The 20,367-nt window shown below is 42.8% G+C and overlaps 1 protein-coding gene across 8 annotated transcripts in view; it reads right to left on the reverse strand.

The window, feature by feature from the left end:
• ppfia2 (PTPRF interacting protein alpha 2) overlaps positions 1 to 20,367 on the reverse strand; it is a gene marked incomplete at both ends in the record, with an annotated part of 164,231 nt that overhangs the window by 12,410 nt on the left and 131,454 nt on the right. For 5 of the 8 annotated variants that reach the window (XM_083934989.1, XM_083934987.1, XM_083934986.1 and 2 more), the window contains 14 exons: positions 3,060 to 3,150; positions 3,373 to 3,554; positions 4,212 to 4,342; positions 4,458 to 4,487; positions 7,263 to 7,503; positions 8,407 to 8,624; positions 10,129 to 10,261; positions 11,874 to 11,965; positions 12,307 to 12,369; positions 12,473 to 12,604; positions 14,019 to 14,102; positions 14,774 to 14,908; positions 18,243 to 18,389; positions 19,572 to 19,793. In XM_083934989.1, the coding sequence (XP_083791115.1) occupies positions 3,060 to 3,150; positions 3,373 to 3,554; positions 4,212 to 4,342; positions 4,458 to 4,487; positions 7,263 to 7,503; positions 8,407 to 8,624; positions 10,129 to 10,261; positions 11,874 to 11,965; positions 12,307 to 12,369; positions 12,473 to 12,604; positions 14,019 to 14,102; positions 14,774 to 14,908; positions 18,243 to 18,389; positions 19,572 to 19,793 (1,901 nt within the window). Of the gene's footprint in view, positions 1 to 3,059; positions 3,151 to 3,372; positions 3,555 to 4,211; positions 4,343 to 4,457; positions 4,488 to 7,262; positions 7,504 to 8,406; positions 8,625 to 10,128; positions 10,262 to 11,873; positions 11,966 to 12,306; positions 12,370 to 12,472; positions 12,605 to 14,018; positions 14,103 to 14,525; positions 14,613 to 14,773; positions 14,909 to 18,242; positions 18,390 to 19,559; positions 19,794 to 20,367 lie in introns of all 8 variants that reach the window. The other 3 variants (XM_083934983.1, XM_083934988.1, XM_083934985.1) reach the window with 3 other exon arrangements.

Raw genomic sequence — 20,367 nt, forward strand, 5'->3', positions numbered from 1 at the left:
GCAGCAGGGTATTTTTAAAGTTCATGTTTCTTCGCATTGTCCGGGCTGCGCTTTATGCTCTTTTTTTTTAGCAGGTGTTGAAGTGTAACCACAGAGGGCTGAGCGGCATTTTGTTTTAGCCTCACTTGCTGACGCAGACTTCCTCGGAGTGATGTAAATTGCACCTTATCGACAAAGAGCAGTGAATAGATGCTCTTGCTCTGTCACGCAGAGCTATTTGTGCTGTGCCGAATCCTCCCACTCTCTGCCAGACACGGAGAACTCATACACAGCCTAAAAAATGCCTTACAAACAGGGGACTGAAGAACACACTCGTACTCACACCGAAAACAATGCAGTTCTTACTCTATTTGGTGAACACGTTTCATAACAGAAACTCAGAAACAACAATTCATTCCCTGAGTGTGTTTTCAAAAGACAAATGGAAAGAGTGGGCTTAGTATTAAACATGATACATGTAATACGTTGAGCGCTAAAGGCCTCAGTACAGTGAAAGGGCACTTGAAGGGATAGTTCTGATTTTATAAAGTGGGGTCATATGAGGTACTTGTCCAAAGTCAGTGTATTACCAACAGTAGTAGAAGCAGGCAGGAGGACAGGCACTGAAGCTAAGAAATATGCCGCTTTAGCCATCTAAAAAAAGGGAAACTGAAGCCGTAATCTACGCTCTCCTCAAAGCCACAAGACTCCATCGACAAAAACTGTAATTTTACTTCGCAGAACAGAAAACGGGAGGTGTCGGTCTACCGCTGGCTCAATCGGTAAGTTTGTGTCATTGTAAGCTAAAGCTGTGAATCTATTCCAAATGTAACGTACACTTAAACTAGTCTTTATTCTTTTTAAGGTAGCTAAAATATGTTTGGCGGTACATTTCTTAGTTTCTGTGTCGTAACACACCGACTACGGATTAGTACACCTTATAACCCCGCTTCAAAAAAAATCCAAACTATCCCTTTAAACACAGCACAGCATGGCATACAAAAGCCTACAGGTGACAGAGGAATTGTGTTCATCCAAACACAACCAGGTACAGCCACTGTCTTATCTATCCAGCACATGGGTGGAGATAGCTCATGTCTTATGTTCAGGTTCAAGTCTAATGCATGGAGAAATACATCCACTGAACATAGCTGAGGGAAAGGGAAGTTAAGGAAACAGTTATGACAAATCATACAAACAAAAAGAACATTTCACATTCCCATAACCAGATATTACAGCTGGTTATTCCACACAAATAGATAGAGACACATAAAAGGAGAGGAAGACATTCCGGGTATTACAAATTGAGCCCCAGTTTTAGCGGCGGCACATTCTCTGTCCAGCCATGGATGCAGCTGCCATTGAACTGTAAAAAGGGGGGAAGAAACGTCTTCAGATGGTAAATGAAAAAAGAAAGAAAGAAGGCAATGGCGTTTGTTAACAGCCATGAAGGATAGAGAGATACATCGATAGATAATAGACGTCAGCTTTGGCACTGGTCTTTCGGGAGAGGACGGATGAACGGACAGACAGGAGAGATGGCAGACAGGGCAAAAATGGCTGAGACAATGGTCATATCCAGGAGGTCAGGTATACATCCTCACAACTTACCCGCTTTGTTAGAGTCAGAGGATGATGAGAGGGAGAGGAAGGGTAAGAGAGGCAAGAGTCAGAGAGTAAAGAAGGAGAGAGAGAGAGAGAGAGAGAGAGAAAGAGAGAGAGAGAGAGAGAGAGAGAAAGTGACGGGGGAGACAAAAGTACACAAATGTTAATGAGTTAATAGGCAATTAACAATACAGCTGTAAACAAACACACACACACACACACACATACAGACACATCCACACACATTTATCTCACAATGGTGGACATTCGTTTACAGGAGCACCTGTAGACCAGTCGTAAAAAAAAAAAAAGAGTCATTTACTACAATGCAGTCCTGACCACATCTCGTGCAGCAGAGGAAATGAGAAATGCACTGAAACACAGCAAGACCCCCTCCACGGCCTTACATTCAAATGCTCAGGTACATTCAGATACTCGTCGCTAACGCTTGAAGAAAGACAAAAAAATAAGAATACAAAAACACAACCGACAATGAGAGAACCAACGGCGGCATTGATCGATCAAGATGCTGAAATGGAAATAGTGCAGGCAGCTCAAATGGCATGCAGTGTGGAGGAGGAGGAGGAGGAGGAGGCACCAAGATGCAAGGTGGTAGTGTGGCCTTAATCCCGGACACTGTTATGAAGAAGTCAGTGCAGTGGAAGAAAAAAACACACATTTGTCAACATACAACACACGATACTCTCTATCGACTACATGGGAGGCAAAGTTATTCGTCATGACAACTCAATGTGCACTTCGAGCAAATGACATTCATCATTTGGCACCGGGACATGGCAAATGCACACACACACACAAACACACTCACGCTCACACAAGCGCATACGTTCGGCAACAGTCCTGCTGAAAGGTTTGCGAAGAGGGTTTCCCCGTTCTCCTGCAGGGCACCCGATCTTACTGTGTATGGGTGTGTGTGTGTGTGTGTGTGTGTGTGTGTGTGTGTGTGTGTGTGTAATCTAGGGAGTAGTGTGTTGGAGAAGCCATCTATAGCTTCTAAATTGACAAAGTAGCTTTTGTGAGATGAATTGTGTTTTCAGCCTGGATCAATAGTCTGACTTTGGCTCTGCGTCTAAATACGGCGAGGCTGATCTCTGCTCCTGGATGCTGATCCAGCTCCTGCTTATTTCTATCGACCCTGCTCTCAGCGTGGGTTATGGTATTGCATGTACAGTGCAGCCGTGCCTTCCTAGAGGGAGAGAGCTAAAGGTAAAACACAGGAGGTGGAGGTGATACCCCCCGTCTGTGGGTGAATTGAGAACTAGATTGAACTATACTGTATGCTGTAATGTAGCGTTGTAGCATATAGCGAAAAGACTTCCATTAAATAGAAACCTTATATGGACGTTTGTGTATAAAACGGACACTACTGGCTGTGTATGAGAAGACCCTACTAAGGGGCTAATGTGGACGTCTGCTTTGGCGACTGGTGATGTGGTTCTTTGGTCAAAGCTTACTTCTTTTTTAACCTGCGGTCCTTCTCAGCCTGAGTTCCAAGCTTGCCCACCCCCATGTCCTGGCCCGCCATTTCTGCGTCCATCATGGTCGCTGAGAGACGAGGAGAGACACAGGAGATCGGTCAATACTCATACTATATGAAACGGGATAAATAAAGACTAAGGTGTTTTCAAGTCCTGTGTTTGCCTCATATTTAAGTCACACCTTTACTTGTTGCTTGGATTGAGATAATGAGATTATTATTGTACCATCCTGAGTTTCATTGTATTAGGACAAAGAGAACGTGCGATCGCTATTGTCCCCAGTGCCCACCTTGTGGATCTAGCATGACATGTCTGTGTGCCAGATGTGCCAGCCTGCCCTTCTCCTTCTTGCCAAAAAGCCGTCCGATGGAGGATTTGATGCCCTTCTTCTTCGGCTGCTTGTGGAGGGAGTCTTGGCTGCTGGCTACGCTACTCAGTGCGCTGGCCTCAGCCTCCAGAGAGGACACGATCCTGAGGACACAAACATGGAAACACGGAAACACGGGTAAAGGTTTCAGGTACATTTCAGTTCCATGAGATCAGACCTTGTGAAATATGTGTAAGACAGTTCTTAGTAGTGGGCTCACACCTCAATGTATATTTTCATATTTTTTCACAAACTGTCACCTCACTTACCTTGTTTCTTTGCCCTCCTCTCGTCTTCTTTTCCGTGCAGCATCCGAGAAGCATTTTCTACTTCCCCCAACTTAACTTTTAAAGCTCATATATCCACGCCAATTACTGAAGACTTATCTAATATAGTAGCTGCTGCCGGTGCGTTTAACTTTGAAAAAGTACCCAGATTATCTCTGGTGTGCTTAAAAATTATGCATTGCAAAATTGCTGCTAAATTGGAAACTTCTAAATACACCATCTCGTTTTCCTCCAAAGCAAAAACAGGCAGAACTAAGACGACTACGCCATCTGAAAACCCGTACATCAAGCTTACGTTTGACAAGAAAGAGTATAATTTGCATCCAAGATAGGGAGGCAATCAAACAAGAACACTCCTCTGCCACAGTTGGTAAATGAATTCAATTAAAAAATGGTATAATCAGTTTTTAAGAAGTCTAAACATTCAACAAACACCAAAACGACTCCACCGATCAGATCACTCGTGACACCTACCCTCGTGCGTCATTGTGCGAGGAGGCCGGCAGTGTGTGTGTCATTCGGACTGTGCGTGGAGTCGGAGGGGGGGATGTCTCGCACTTGATGGTGGCCTTGTCCTCGCGACCGTCCTCGTCCACCGCTGCGATCTGAGGGACGAGGGCAGAGAATGGGGCATTATGCGGCACCCTGGGATACTCATAAATCACCTGTTTGTCCAGGGCGTATTACAACAACCGTAACATTAAACTGTACTGTGTGTACCTTTCTCCGGTGTTTCCTCAGATCACTGGGCTGTTGGGCAGAGGAAGGAAAAAGTAAGGAATAGTCAATAGTCAATACCCATGTGTTGGATCATGGATGAAAAACATTTCCATTGTTGTTAATAAATGACAGACTGTTGGCTCATTCCTATGAATATCATACATCATTAGATGCTGATGAGTATTTGGCAAAGAGCAGAGCATCAATTCACAGATCAATACGGAGAAGAATGAGTGGTAAACAAGTCTTTGGACCGATCAATAAAATCAAAGCCTTATTCCTTGAAAAAGGGTAAAGGACACAGAAGGTCAATGTTAAATAATTACATAAATATGCCTGTATATGGAAATAAATCAGCATAGTTAAATATATTTATATATTTTTTTAATACAAACCATTTGAAATAAAAAACGTTATTATACCCAAATGAATGGTACATGGTTATCTCACGTATAACCTATTCATCAATATTTATTTCCATATTATTTATTGGCAAAGCTACGGGGAGCCGCTGAAAAGGGGCTGAAGAGCCGCATGTGGCTGAAGAGCCGCGGGTTGCAGACCCCTGACTTAGACATTTGATATCACATAGCCTACCATATAATTTAAAGTGTCTAGCCTATATCTTATAACTTGTTATTTAAGCTAATTTAAACAGTGGTTAATAAAGTCAAATTAGGCAGCAAAGCAGTCAGGTCAGTGTTACAGAAACTCACCATAGCAACTGAGCGTGAACTATGCTGAAGTTGCTTTATGAAACCAAACGAACTAATAATGAGACTATATTAAAATGAGCCTGAGCTGTTGAACACATTATTGTCTATTCTTGGAGGAACTGCAGATTGCATGATGACAGCTGACGGAGCAAGTCACGATTTTCTCTGCATGCTAATTTAATGCAGCAAGCTTTGAAAAATTAATGTTTAACCCGAGCTATAGAGCTTCACATGCATGTGCTCTAGAGACCTGGGCAGAACAGCAGCCCCACCTTTATTCCTTTAGACAAAAAATGACCAGAGATCGAAACAACCATCCACTTCCAACCTTGAGGCAGAAGCTTCTATGGACATATATGATGAGACATAGTGAGAGTGAGACATATTCTACAATTCCCCTTCCAATCTGCATCTGAACGTGCTGAAAAAATGGTCAAAATAAATCTGAAATCCCTAAAAGCACACACCCAGACTCAGTGTATACTCTAATCAAAATGCCGCCGTGTGAAGCGAGGACAGCAAATCCCACGTGGCCGTCAATCTCAACACTAGGGACTAAGATCAGGAGACAGACGAGGATTTTTGCAATTCTGCTGCTCGTAAAAATTCCATGTCCCGTTTCACACTCGCTGCCACTCTTGTGCTGTAATGGTCATCAGTCTTTTCATCAGAGTGAATCCTCAGACACCACTCGTCTGCATGAGCCCGGTGACATGATAACACATCTTGATACCGTGTTCTAGCGTTTCAAAAACAATCACCCGCTGCACGTGATTGTAAAGGTCACGTCATCAAATGGACACAATCAGTTGATATCACAGATTTGACCGATTTCATCTCGTTCAGCGCGATGAGATGTTTTGCTGCTGCTGATGAATGCATGTGTATAAAAAGGTCAGATATTGTCTCTTCATTTAAATGCTGATAAACATTACTACACTACAGTATTAAGGTCAAAAGCAGTCGTTTTGTTAACTGTCTACTTTAAAGAGGCTTTTTCTTCAAGACTCCACGTACCCTTGTTCTCACAAACGCAACACTCTGAAATGTGCTCCTATATAGATTTCGACGCATTTTCTTAAAGAAGTTTGTTAAGTGCATTCCAAGAATTTATTGTGGGAAAAAAATGTTATTGTGGGGGCGGCCGGTGGCACAGTGGTTAGAGCAGCCGCCCCACGTAAAGAGACTGAAGGTCCTCCGCGACCTGCGGTGCTTTGCTGCATGTCACACCCTCTCCCTCTTACCCCGTTTCCTGTTTGTCCTATAAGGGCCTGAAAAACTGCCAAAAAATAATATTAAAAATAAATAAATGTTATTGCGATTGGGTGGATGTTGGTGAATGAGTTATTGTAATAGTTTAATAATAATACAATTAAAATTGCAATTTAAACATATAGTATCAATCAGTAAAGATAGTACAATTCTTCTTACTGATGTTGAAATGCTCTGAAAACTGTGACTTGAATTGAACTGATGGATTTTGATGAATCTTGAATGGATATATAATGTTAAAATGACATTTGTCTATCTTTATCTATATTTTTCTACATGGTTTTTATCGCAATTTTGAAAAACCAGCTGCATTACAGCAATATTTATGTCATTTAGATTAAGCTTTATGTTCTGAACTTTGCAAGTTATCTTCAGTTCTTGTGTAAATATGAGAAAATACTCAGAACTTTTGCCAAGTATTTAATTCACACAGGAATTTATAAAATTAGACTCTAGCATGTGGTTATCTCATATAGACTATTAATTTGACGAATTACCAGAAAGCATGCTATATTGTGATATATATTGAATTACCATAATTGGAGTAGCAGGCCTACAATTAATTAAGTTGAGGCTCACTTACAAACCACAGAAGCCTATTTTAATACATTTTCATTCTTTAAATGATGAAATACTTGAAAGATTGAAAGTCAACCTGTACGTTTTTCTACAAATCTTTCTAAAAACAAATGTTAATATCTATTTTTAAAGTAAAGCACCACCAGATTGCATGACTTTGCATGATTGTGACTTATTGTAATAAAACTGTATATAATTGGGGCGGGTGAGGAGGTCCACGTGTCGTAAAGTTACTTACCAGTGTCATAACCCCCATGCGCTCCATATCGCGGGCGGGGCTTCGAGGATCAAGTTTTGGGGTGGAGTGTCCGCTGGGTGGGGACGAGGAGGCCAAGGAGGAGGCGGTGGCTGAGGCAGTGATGGAGGCTCCGTGGTGGTGCATTCGAGCCAGGTTGAGGCCCTCGAGGCTGACGCTGGCCACCCGGTTTTCAATCTCCTCCGCCCGCAACTCCGTCGACTCCTTCTCCTCCTGGATCAGCCTTGAAGGAGGAGAAAGGTTGACACAAGAGGAGGCAGTAGGCTTATATAAGTCTCCATATCCCTGCTACAGAGTTAAGTCTTATCTATGGAAGTCTTTGGAGGAAGATTCCTGCAGATCAGCCTAACAATTTCCATTACCTACAGTATAAGGCAATCTAATTAAGGGCCGCAGTGGGGAGATATAAAGGCTAAAAGTCAGATCATTAGTTTTACCCATACCCTGGGTCTCACTTTGTAATTAGCTGACACTTCGACTCCTTGCATCCATGATCACTATCTGCCATGAGATTTGAATGAACTCTTCCTGAAAGCAACGTGGCACCGTGTCTTTTAATGGGGATGTAAATTAGCGAAGACCAAAAGCCACATAAGGAACCCTTGAAATTAAGAAGTAAGTGAAGTTGCGCCCAGGGTTATGAATACTTATCAGCACAAGATAATTACAGCATTAACAAGCAAGAGGCGGATCACATTTCCTGGAACATTTAGCGCTTACGAGAAAAGTGGTTCATAGACAGGAAGCGAGATATACAGACTGAAAAGACGACGGATACCTAAGTACGAGCATGGCGGATTCTTGTGTGATGATTCAGTCAGAAGCTGTGTATTAAGCCATATTTTTTGCATATTTGAGTGTGTAGAACATATTTATAATAAGGGTGGACAGTGGATAGGTGGAATATGCTGCAGGTATGGAAATGAACACAGAAACGTTTAATTAATCTGCAAAAAGGACTAAAAAGTGCAGCTTTCCAGGACATGATCTTAAAAATATATCAAGTGCTAACGTGATTTGAAGTAAACTGGATTAGATACACAATAAGTAAAGGATGCAAATACTTATGTCTCTGAATCTTTTCTTTAATATGAAATTAACACTGCAGTGTGTGTGTGTCAGGTACCGAATCTCCTTGTTGATTGCGTCCAGCTGCTCCTGCAGCATCATGGCCAGAGTTTGTGCATCAGAGTGGCCGCCGGGCGAGAGCAGGTCCATGGAGCTAAACATTGTTTCCCTGTCGTCGTCATCAATGTCCGACATCTCTGTGTCGCTCTCGAAGTGGTGGCCTCCCAGAACTCCTAGCTGCTGCGAGCGCCATTCGTGCTCCCCCAGCGATTTGGCCTGCACATAAAGACGGGGACAAACTGTGAATAGCAGATTATATATTATAAGTTGCGATTTCACACATTTGAAATCTTTTAGGGTAATTAGAGAATCCTCCGGAAACTGAAAACCTTTCCTTCAGGTGATCACAGTAACATTTTCTGTCATGTCTGTTTCTCACACAAACTGTAGGAGATGTACTGTCAATGCGCCCAAAGTTAACTAACTGTATGCCTTCTTAAACAGAAAACAACAATAAAGACGATGGAAACACATTTTATAGAGCTACAAGTTGCTCTTAGTCGTAGCCTGAGAGCACACATCATTATCCTCCAAAATAACTCGCATTGCCTTATTATGTGTGGGCATAATAAGCATGCGTCATGGTGAGTTTGTTGTCTCCTTTAAATTTTTAATTTGGGACATCATTTACCAGTGGAACCATATATTTGCTGTACAGAAATTATTTCATCCTGGGAGAGGCTAGTCTGGAGTCTTCTCCTCCTTGCCAATTAAAAAAAACCCAAAAAACTTTTGCCTACTACTAAAAAAAGGAATGAGACGAGCTGATCTCATTACCGAAGCCAATCTAAACTCTCCTGGTGATGATATGTTTCCCCCACTCAAACCTATGCTCGCCCTGCTGCACTCTGGGAGGGTCTCTAGTCACCAAAATTGCACAAATGAGACGGCCTATCGAAAGTATGAGTAACTGTTATCACCTCCTAAACTTGCCTTTATCTCTCCCCACCTATACTATATATACTGTATATATATATTATAGTTGCTATGATATTCAGTCAAAAGTGCCGTAATACAAATTGTTCATAATGCAGGATTAGGGGATGTTCAAAGGAATAAAAAACGACATCCTTACTGAAGGTTAATTTGATTGCTGTATTGGAGACATTTTGCACTTAACACTGTATTACAGCCTCAGGGTTCTCATGTGTGGCAACTTCTAATTTAAAGGTCCCATATTGTGCTAATTTTCAAGTTTTCTACTAGAACACATTATTTTTCTCATCCTGTCTGTCTGAATATACCTGTATTCACCCTCTGTCTGAAACGCTCTGTTTGAGTGCCTGTCTCTTTAAGAACTCCCTACTGAAAAATCCCAGTCAGCTCTAATTGGTCAATTTCCGGGTCTCCTGCATCTGCGCTCTCTGCATGTCATTGCACTAACTGTACCCACTGTAGCCAAACTTTCTGCCTATATATAGTGTAGTTGTGACATCACAACCATACAGAAGTCTTGATGGCTCGTTTAAAGTGACAGTGTCAGAATAGTTGTTGTTTAGAGTTGTTTTGATACTTTCACAGTATTTACACAGCACCTCGAACTTCTCATATATACTTATAATAAAAAGAGACATGGAAATCTCACCTTTTTTTTTTTACAATAAGTGACCTTTAAAGAGCTTCCAACTGGCTTTTTTATAGGTAGCATTGGTAAAGTCACCAGTATTTTGTCATAAAGGCACAGATGCATCGAAGGTATACAAATAAGACTGTGACTCACCTTGGTTTCACGCAGACCCACTCGACCTCTCCTTGGCCGCCGGATGACCTTGGCAGAGCGGTAGTGGTCCGACTGGGTTTCGGCCAGAGATCCCAACGAGAACCGGAGCTCAGCTGATGTGTCCAGATGAGACCTGGGGAGCAACTTTTATGAGTAACACTACACTTCAAGTTACCTTGTGTGTGCCTGCAGTAAAAAAAAAACTCCTCTGGGTCTCAGATTAGATTAGACACAACAAATGCTCACGGTACTGCAGACAGTAAACCCGTCAAATCTTGTGTACGGGCACCTCAAGCATACCTAATAGTCACCATGATGTGGTGTAAAGTGTACTTCTGGAAGGCTCAGCGCTCGTTATGCATGCATCTATGGCTGCAAATTGTTTGTGTGTGGCGGAGATTAAAGCTGCTACTGTCGACACATCAGCACTGTAATATTACAACTTCATGCGGCATGAAAAGGAAGCCGGAAGGTGTCCAAGAATAGATATGGAGAGTCCAGTGATACCAGTGTTTCTAACAATAGCGCAGAGCAAATTGTTTCATCGGTGACGGATAAAATAAGTGTAGAGAGTATATCTGTTTTCCAGCATTTTACGGGCTTCCTGTTACACACGTTAGATTCAAATCAATTCAATCAATGCATTAAATCTGGACTGCCTCTTAGCTAGTCAAAGTCATCCGATAACAAAGTCATGGAGATGCTTCCTTGACTGTAGCTACGCGGAGAATCTGTAAAATGTAAAGGCGCGCACATAGTTCAGCAACTTTAAGTACAAACCTCTGTTTAAGAGTCAAACATCCATGCCTTCTTCTCTCCAGAAAACAAAGCACCAACAACGTAGTTAGTGAACCCAGAGTTTATTAAAAGAGCGTTTGAAAGACTTACCTACTGGCCCCTGTACCAGCTCCTCTCATAGTAAAGTCCATTCAAGTCAATTACTAAATGCAATCCAAAAGGAAGGAGCCCATTGGTGCTTCGGTTAAGGCGTAAGGGCTCTTCTCATGCTGCTGCAGAGGTTTGGTGTTATTTTGAGCAGTATTAGTGGTTAAAAAAGACGTTTTAATGCGTTCAAAGTGCTGCCCCGAGCTAATCAGTGTTGGCTGCATCTGACTGTTAGTGACTGTTAGCAACTGTCCGGGATTTCTCCGTTAACAGTTGTTACATGAAAAAAATTGTCTCAATGGCTTATTTGACAAGTGTATTTGCCGAAATAGACCCTGGGATGATTTTACACTGGAATTTCACTTTAATAGGTGAAATGGTTACAGCCTATAAAATCTGCAGCAGTTATCATTTCAGATGAAGACAGTTTTTTTGTCCACCTCCGTCTGAAAATCAAGGATCTATTGTTTCAAAAAGAATAAATAATAATAATAATAAAAGCTATTTAGATGTAAACTCTGCACCACGTTATCATTGTAAGGTGCATACACAAAAACAAAGAGCTGAACGGGCATAGCAACAGTATCTAAGGGTGGGTCGGGCTCAGCAGACAGTCTATTTTCAGAAGTTCAAAGTTCAGTGGAGAATTTCAGGGTCCAGTGGTCTGAAGTCATATATGACTTGAGTGGTAAAATATTACTGGCCCGCAAAAACTCAAATAAGTCAAACCTTAATACACCTGCGCGCACGCACACACGCACACACGCACACAGACACACACACAGACACACACACAGACACACACACACACACACACACACACACAGACACACACACAGAGACACACACAGCCAACTTACCGTGACAAGGTGGGTTCTGTGAGGGAGCCAGCCCTCAGTCTGAATTGGTCCAGCTCTGATCTCAGTTTCTCAATCTCCTCTGCCAGATGTGTCTGGATGAAACAATGTGCCATTACAGGACTTGTCTATGATAAATAAGGATTATCCCAGTGTACATCACACAGCGGTGGCTGATTTTCTTCATATTGCTGAATACTAGCCGACACTTTCTAGTGTTTTCCACACTGCTTGTTTAATTCATCCCATTATCCTCCCCCATGTGGTAAGCTTATGAATATTCAGCTGCTCAGAGGTTTATAAAAAATGAAAATAATGCCAACAACCAAGCTCATTATTTCTCTATTAAAAAAGTACTTATTAAAGCAACCTCATGTAAAATGCAGGAGATTGAAGAAAAAGACTCAATCATCATTTCTCGATCTCTGCGACCTACTTTATCATGGATCGAATCTTCGTACTGTTTCCTGTAACCTTCAGAGTCCTGGATTAACAAATTCTGCAAAAAAAAAGAGAGAGAGAGAAAAGTTAGAGGTGAGAAATCCACCTCTTTTTGACTTTCATGTGGACGGACGGGAAATTGGTGGGTTTCCATCTTTAACCTTCTCTTCTAGAGCTGCCATCCTCTCCTTCAGGTGGAGCTGAAGACGCTCGTTGGACTCAGTGAGGAGTCGGTCCACCGTGTCTGAGAGACGTTTGTTGTGCTCCTCGTTCATCTTTTCCCTCTGTCGAGCCTGGAGGGATGAAAGGACACGATTGAAGGGTTTTATTTCATGGTCATAGAACTTCTGACCCTCAAAGTGTTTTCTGTGAAACCTCTGGTTGCTTTAAAAGCTTTTTGGCTTGTGACCCTTAAAAGCAAAAGCAATGTTTACTTGTAACCCCTTAGAATCAGTTAAATACATCTAACAGTGGTGGTTGTTTTGATATATAGGACATAAATACCTCGATAATTAAGTAACTTGAACTTGAACTCACTGAAATATGAGCAAAATTTTTCAGTAGAAATGTTTTTTTGGGCTTTCATTTTCCGTTAATGACATCATGACCCTGCAGACTGAGAACTCGCCACCCCTTTCTAACCTGCAGATTGGGCACCACTACCTTAAAGGGACGGTATTGTGACCACATAGAAAATACGTCGAAAAATAAGTGTACAATAACCACAAAGAGACCAAAATTACGGAAAAACGACTAAAAGTAGACTCTTAAAACTTGTTCCTACCAAGCCCCCATCACAGCGACTTCCTGGTTGATACAATAAGGAAGTGCCAAAAACTGCAGTTCTCTTAGTGTCCACTAGGGGCGGTTCTCACATTCTCATTGACCCCCATGTTAAATAGGCCGTTTTCACATCATAATTAAACCTATTTAAGCCCTGGTAAAAAAAAAAAAATTGTAGTCTGTATGTTCAGCTCATATCTCCATGACAACACTGAGGGGGGGGGGGGGGGGGGGGGGGGGGAGATTTTTTGTTACATGCTAGTTTTTATTTTACTGGAGGTTAAAGTCCATAAATAATTAGGGGGGCTGCCTCTTGAGAGACAGCTAGCCACTGGCCCTCACTTCTCTTCAGAGGTATACCTCAGCCAGATGGACGCATCTCCCTCCCCCCAACGTCACATCAGTGCCCTTTTTTGGTAAGAGGAAATGATGCAGAGTCAAAGTCTGACAAGATGGCGACTCCCGTAGGCAAGTTGAGAGAACGGACCCTGATGGGTATGCTGCGTACATTTGTATACAGTCTATGGTTCCTATGTAGACACAGTCAGGGGCCTCTTACATGTCTGTGTCCAGGGACCCATTGTCTCTTAATTCAGATTCCTTCTAGATATGCAACCTCAAAGAAGGAAAAACATATTTTGAACCCCTTCCTGAGGTTACAATTTTGGGAAGGTACTAGAAAATGAGAATTTGAAGATGCTCATGTTGTCTAAAATAAGTAGGACTTTCTTGCATCATCTGTGAGCATCTTACAAACCGTTCTATCACGGTAGTGTGTGAAACATTGATTTGGTCTAGTGTCAGTGGTGATAAATCAGACAAAAATGTGTCATCAGTCATAGTCGCCTCAAGCTGTCATGCTCATGCAGGAGTGGCTGCCTGGTTAACGTTGCATGGCACAACGCCTCCATGACGGTGACTCACCCGTAGCAGCTCCTGGTTCTTCTCCTCCAGCTGGCATTCCAAGTGTCTCATTCGCTCTTCAATGCTGCCGTGACGCTCTTCCGCCTACAAAATGGATCACAGCATATACGGGACAAAGAGAGGGCACGATGATCTGCGTGTTTGACAGCCTAAAGAGCAAACAAAGAAAAGCAGTGGCGACGACACAAGCCAAAGCCTCTACCCCAAACCAAAAGATGGATGTCTATCGATTCAAAGCATAACAGGAGAGACAGCTGGTTGAAACAAAGGATGACAAGAAGGATGGAGAACGAGGCCACCAAAGGACAGAATGAAAGAGGAAGAGAGCTCCTCCAGCGCTGCCAAGTATGAGCTCCAGCCAGAAGTGCCATGCAGCTGTCCCATATTGGTAGAACAGCCAGAGCAGAATCCCAGTAAACACGCTCGCCACAAAACACTAATAAGATAAATGAATGAAATCTGCTCTCTACAGGAATTGGCAGTAGCTGCGATGCCCTGTGGGACTACCTTCCTAAGAATGGAGTTCATGTCTTGGAGTTTAGCTTCCATAACAAAGTGATAATCATCAGGGGAGGAAGAGGAGCTGGAGTCAGACTACGTGGCCGAGGAAGAGGAGAGGGACATGTTGAAACGTCATGACATGACACCACGTGCACACTTACACACAGGTACAGAAAAATCTAGAGACGAGGGCATCTGTGGGAATGTGTCAACAGTTTGTGTGTTAATGTTAATGTGTATGTGTGTGTGCCTACCTTGGTGAGGGCTGCTATCCTCTGGGCCAGTTCAGCCTCGACCTCTGGAAGCGTCTCGGCCTTCCTCATGGTCTGCTGGAGCTTCTGCTCTGCAAGCTCCAGCCTCTCCTGTAGCTGCCTGTTCTTCTCTTCCATCTGTGTGCACACACACACACACACACACCAATGACATTAGCAGGTAGTGGAAGATTTAGGATATATCCCATACCGTAAATTCTCTAATTTAAGTGAGTTCAATAATAATGGTAGGCATAAACAAAGAACATCTAATGGCAAAGGCTGTGTCCAAATTCCATGCTACCCACTGAAATGAAATACAGCATGTACTATATTACTACTACTTTCATAGAAGTATACGTAAAATTGCCCAGTCATGATTAGAAGAAGAAGAAGAATTCCTTTGTTAGTACCGCAAGGGGGAAATTCGATTTTTTTCACTCTATTATTGTTATTCATGTTACACACACACAGGCCCGCAATACACACACATGCACACACAGGACCTATATACATGCAATTAATGGAGAGATGTCAGAGCGAGGGGGCTGCCAGTGACAGGTGCCCCGAGCAGTTGGGGGTACGGTGCCCCCAATGAATGATGAATGATGAACTGGCACCTCTCCAGCCACAAGTTCACGCTCCGTTCATGGTCCACACAGGGACTTGAGCCGGCGACCCTCCGGTTCCCAGCCAAGTCCCCTATGGACTGAACTACTGCCGCCCCATTAGTCATAATTCTTTAAAAAAATTAAAAATCGAAGGGACTAATGTTTGTTTGTGTTACAGTATACAGAAAATTACACCAGGCTGATCTGATATCACTGATTTTGTATCGGTCATGCAATACGAGATATCGATAAACTTGTTTTTTCTGTACAATTGGAAAATTATGTCATAACCGTCTGAAACGCTCTGTGTAAGCGCCTAGCTCTTTAATTTCCCAGTCTGCTCTGATTGGTCATCTACATCTGCGCTCTCTGACTGTCTCTGCACCGTCACTGCAATCGGGACATGACATTAACAGCACTGTAGCAGCACTTTCTACCTATATATGGTATAGTTGTGACATCACAATGTACAGGAAGTCCTGACGGCTCCTTCAAAGACACAGTTTCTGAACACAGGCTGTGTGCATTTCTCTGACTTTCACAGTGTTTGTATAGCTTTATAATTAAAAAAAAGACATGGAAATCTCACTTTTTGCAATCTGGGACCTCTAAGCATGGTTTACGTTCTGTTTAGCTCTTTATTTGTGCATATAAAAATATCAAATAAAGAAGAAATATACAATAACTCAAGAAAATGCCCAGGTGGGATCAAAAACACCCTAAGGGCTTGTGAAGGAACCCACCTAATATTAATATTAAAGACAGCTGCACATGCTTGCCAGTAATTAACACATATCTAAAAGAAAGAAAACATTTTTTCCAAGAAATACTAGATAAAAAAACATGGAATATGTAGTGCATAGTGCTGTATTTGTCGTTCTCCTCTCCTGTCATATACTCTTAAAAAACATTCTTCTGTGATCGTGAAGCTTTTCCTTATTTTCCTTTTAATGTCAGCAGAGCATTGTCTCCAGGTTGAAAATAAACACACGCATATCTTCAGTAGGAGGACGGGCTACTGAAGGCTCTGGCAGGATGCCTCAACCCTTCTTCAAAATAGCATCACAACAGAGACAGAATAGCAGCGGCTCTGCACTTGCCAAGACCAACAGTGGCAACTTTTAGTCAGCAGATACCGGTGATGGCCCTGATGAGGCATTCAGATCAAAATCCAAAATTCACATAATGAAGATGGAAATGACACCCTGCATTCAGTGGTGCTGTCACCGAGTGACTTGTATTTCCCCTTCTGCGTGTCAAGACTTTTCTCCCTGCCTTCCCCGGGGCTCGGATCAGTTTGATCAGTCTTTTTGGAGCCGGCTTGGCAGCCTTTGCCATCAGCGGCAGATGCTCTGCTCCCTACAGCATCGGGCCTGGCAGCTCAATAAGCAATAATTAGAATGGAGTGGGCCAGGGCTGTGTTGTGTTGTGTGTGTCAGGGATATGTCTGTCTTCAACTGTATCGTGATCCCACTGGTGTCTGAGATGACACTGTGGAAGCACAACAGAATGTTATTGTTTGTGATATTGTACAGGTATCGTTCCTTCCATCCATCTTTTTTCTTTTTGCCTCTTTGCTTGCTATTTCTCCGTTCATCATCCCTTCATTCCTCTGTACCGATGGCCAAGTCTACACCCCCCTGAACAAACTCGTCTTCAAACATCCGCGGCCAGATCCCGGGGTTCAGCTTCTGGCACAACAACAAGTAAACTCATTACGCAGCCAGCGAGGAAATGTGTTTGTGTGTGGTGGCAGGAGCTTAAACCCAAAAGGCTTTGGAGGTTATTTCGGTACCTTCTGAGAGCATTTCTGGATGCATTTATTTTGCCGAGTGGTCTTGCAGTCAGGTGCTTTATGGTAGGTTGCGTACAAGCAGAGAGGGGGGAAACTTGACTCTGAATTACCGACAACAGCATTTCATTTCTGAGGAACGAAATATGTTTTATTGCAGAGAGTATAGTGAGCGGATTGGTACCGCTCTTATGTCTGTACGGAATCAGTTGGATCGTAACGCTTCCCTTTGGTACAGTGGGAGGAAGTTGAAACACGTTGTCCATCTTTATATACATGAATCGCCACATGTCCTCGGTGTGAAAGGGAAACTTTGTACGATGTCTGCACCTGATTCGTCAGACACTGTCCTGACTTCATATGAGAAAACATTTTTAAGAGTATCTCCCTAAATGTCAAACTATATTGCTTCAACAGTCACTGCTCGGTGTCTAAGCAAGGTTCCTGTGTGTCTCATGGTGTCTGTGGCGCTCGCGATTACTTCTTTTCTTATTACACTGACATTCTTTCAATCCTGCCAGAGCTCAGCTGGTGCTTAAGCCTCTGCTCCTGAAAATGTCACTCAATCTTCTATGGCCAGGCAATTTATCTAATTGGCTGCAGTGAATCACACAGAATCATCAAAAGGAGAATAAGTCGACCATTCTTCGGTCATATTGTACAGCAATACATACGTTTTGAAGATGATTTTTGAGCCGTTAAAAGAAAAATAAAACCATCAAAATTCCTTTGGCGGTAGTAATTTCCCCCGACCGTATCTGACATGATGTCAAGAGGTTTTCTCGTTACCTAACCTCTGTGGAACAGCTCTAAGGACTCTGTTAACTGGCAGGGACCGTCTGTCTTACACAACTAGCTGCATGCCTGTTAAATTACTTTCTGAATCTACTTGTATTGTTAAAAATGTCTCTGAATGGTCCAATGCGGCAGCCACCTGGACCCACGACCTAATACGAAAAAATAAATTATCTTTTTTTTGAAGCAGAGACTGGAAAAAAAACACAGCATCTTGATAATCTCTCAGGATTAAAAACCACAACCTCACAAACGCTGCGTGGATCATACAGACCTGTCTGAGGAACGCCTCCTTATTGGCCAACTCGTTTTCCAGTTTGTCGTTGATGTCATGCACCGAGGTGGACTCCCGTTGGGCGCTCAGGTAGCGCTTTTCTAACGTCACGATCCGCTCCTCCATGTCCTCTTTCTGACACATTGCCTGCACGCAGACACACATAGTCAGAACAACCAGAGCATATCAGAAAAATAAAAATAAAGAGGAGAGACTTCTTAAAAAACTGTTGAATGTTTTGATGAGAGGGCTCCTGGTTGCTGCTTAGTTTTGTCTTAAATTTCACACCATAATTTCATTACAGCATGTTATTAGCACAAAATCCTTTTTATTAAAGATCAAATTACAGCTATATCCTTTTTATAACATGTCCAGAAGCCCTCACAGTTACCGAACCTCAAATGTAAACACAAAGCAGAGCCGCAAACTGACAATAAAGTCTTTGTCATAAGATTAACTCCATATATGAAACAAGTCAAATACAAAACCTCTGTAAAGTACAATCACACTGTTGCCAGGAAACAAGGTCCCCTCTCATGATGGTAACATTATCTCTGAAGCTCTGAGAGTTCATTTCCTGCATGGGGAATTGCTGCCGATACAAACCCATGCAAGCGCATGTGGTTTTAAAAACCACACAAGGAATAGTAGCTGCTGCTCTAAGAGGACGCGATGCAGGGTAATAATGCAGGGCCGGTCCCAATAAGGCCGCATTTGCCAGGCCACAATCAGTGCCTCCGCCTGCATCGTTAGCAATCAATAGCAATCTCAGCCGAGGGCTACATCTACTAATGTTCATATCACTTCACTGGCATTCACCTCACATAGATGTATACTGAAATGGGCTTTTGATTGGGCTCCTTAATTGCCAATGTATGACACAAACATTCTCATTTCTGCAGGAAAGTGGCATTAACTAGCTGGTTTGGTGCTTTACGCGTTGACACTCAGGCTGACAGCCGCTTGTTTTTCTTTGGAGATTTTTTGTTGTTGTTGTTAAGTGTTAGTGTGTGTCCTTGAGAAGTGTCGGTGTAGCTGTCTGTCTGTCTGTTGTACTTATAGATTTCACTCGCTTATGTGAAAAAAGTACTTTAAATAAGCAATTATGCCTTGATGAGTGTGTGCACGTGTGAGAAATACATAGTCATAAAGAGGGAGTGTGAGAGCATATGCTAATAGATGCTTTTTATAGACCACTGCCAGCCTTCTTTGATGTCTCTATTTCAACTGTTATTCCCTTGCAAATTCGTGTGTGCATTTGCCCCCTTCCCTAGTGTCTTTGTGTGTGTGTGTGTGTGTGTGTGTGTGTGTGTGAGTGTGAGCTGTAACCTCTTTGATGTCCCTCTGGTACTTGTTGTTCATCTCCTCTGACTTGATGAGGTCCTTCCGGGCTGTCTCCAGCTCCTGCTCCACCTCGGACACCCGGGAGGAGAGGGAGGACATGCGCTCCTTCATCTGGGCCAACTCGTAGTTCTGCTTCTCCAGCAGGTCCTGCAGCTCCACCACCTGGCTCGCCTCGTGGGCCGACTCCAGAGAGCCGTTGGACAGACGCTGGGGGAAGAGTTGAGCAAAAAAGGGGTCACTTTGGCCATCAGTCTGTACATCGTGAACGGAAGTCTTACAGGCCCCTTTGACTGGGCACCATTTGGTTGTTTTCAAATGTCATCACTGCAGTTAATGGGCTTTTTCAGGTTATCAGCCTCATATGGGTAAGAAGAGGCCTGCTTCACCTACTAGTAGGTGCAGAAGGCCGCCATCATCAAGTCACATGGTAACAGTCGCCGTTAGCTTGGTCAGGACCACTTGGTGTCCCGTTGTGCATTCAAACAAAACCAACGTACCAAAATATTGTGGTTTGGGTTAAAATACTTTGTTGTATACATATATAAGTTGTATCAGTTAAGAATGTTACATATGAATCATCATGTAAGAACGTTAACTTACGTAGCTAAAGTAATTTTATAGAAGTCAAGGACGATTTTTAGGTTTCACACCGGACACAAACGCCGGTCTCCCGTGTGAAAGTCCTGCGTTTGTTTGACCCATCCACCACCCTAACGTTCCTGCTTACACAGAGCTTTCACTCTTTTATTTTACCTGAACAGAGTGCAGCAGAATTGACAAT

This window comes from Echiichthys vipera, assembly GCF_963691815.1.
Source record: "Echiichthys vipera genome assembly, chromosome: 20".
NCBI lineage: Eukaryota > Metazoa > Chordata > Actinopteri > Perciformes > Trachinidae > Echiichthys > Echiichthys vipera.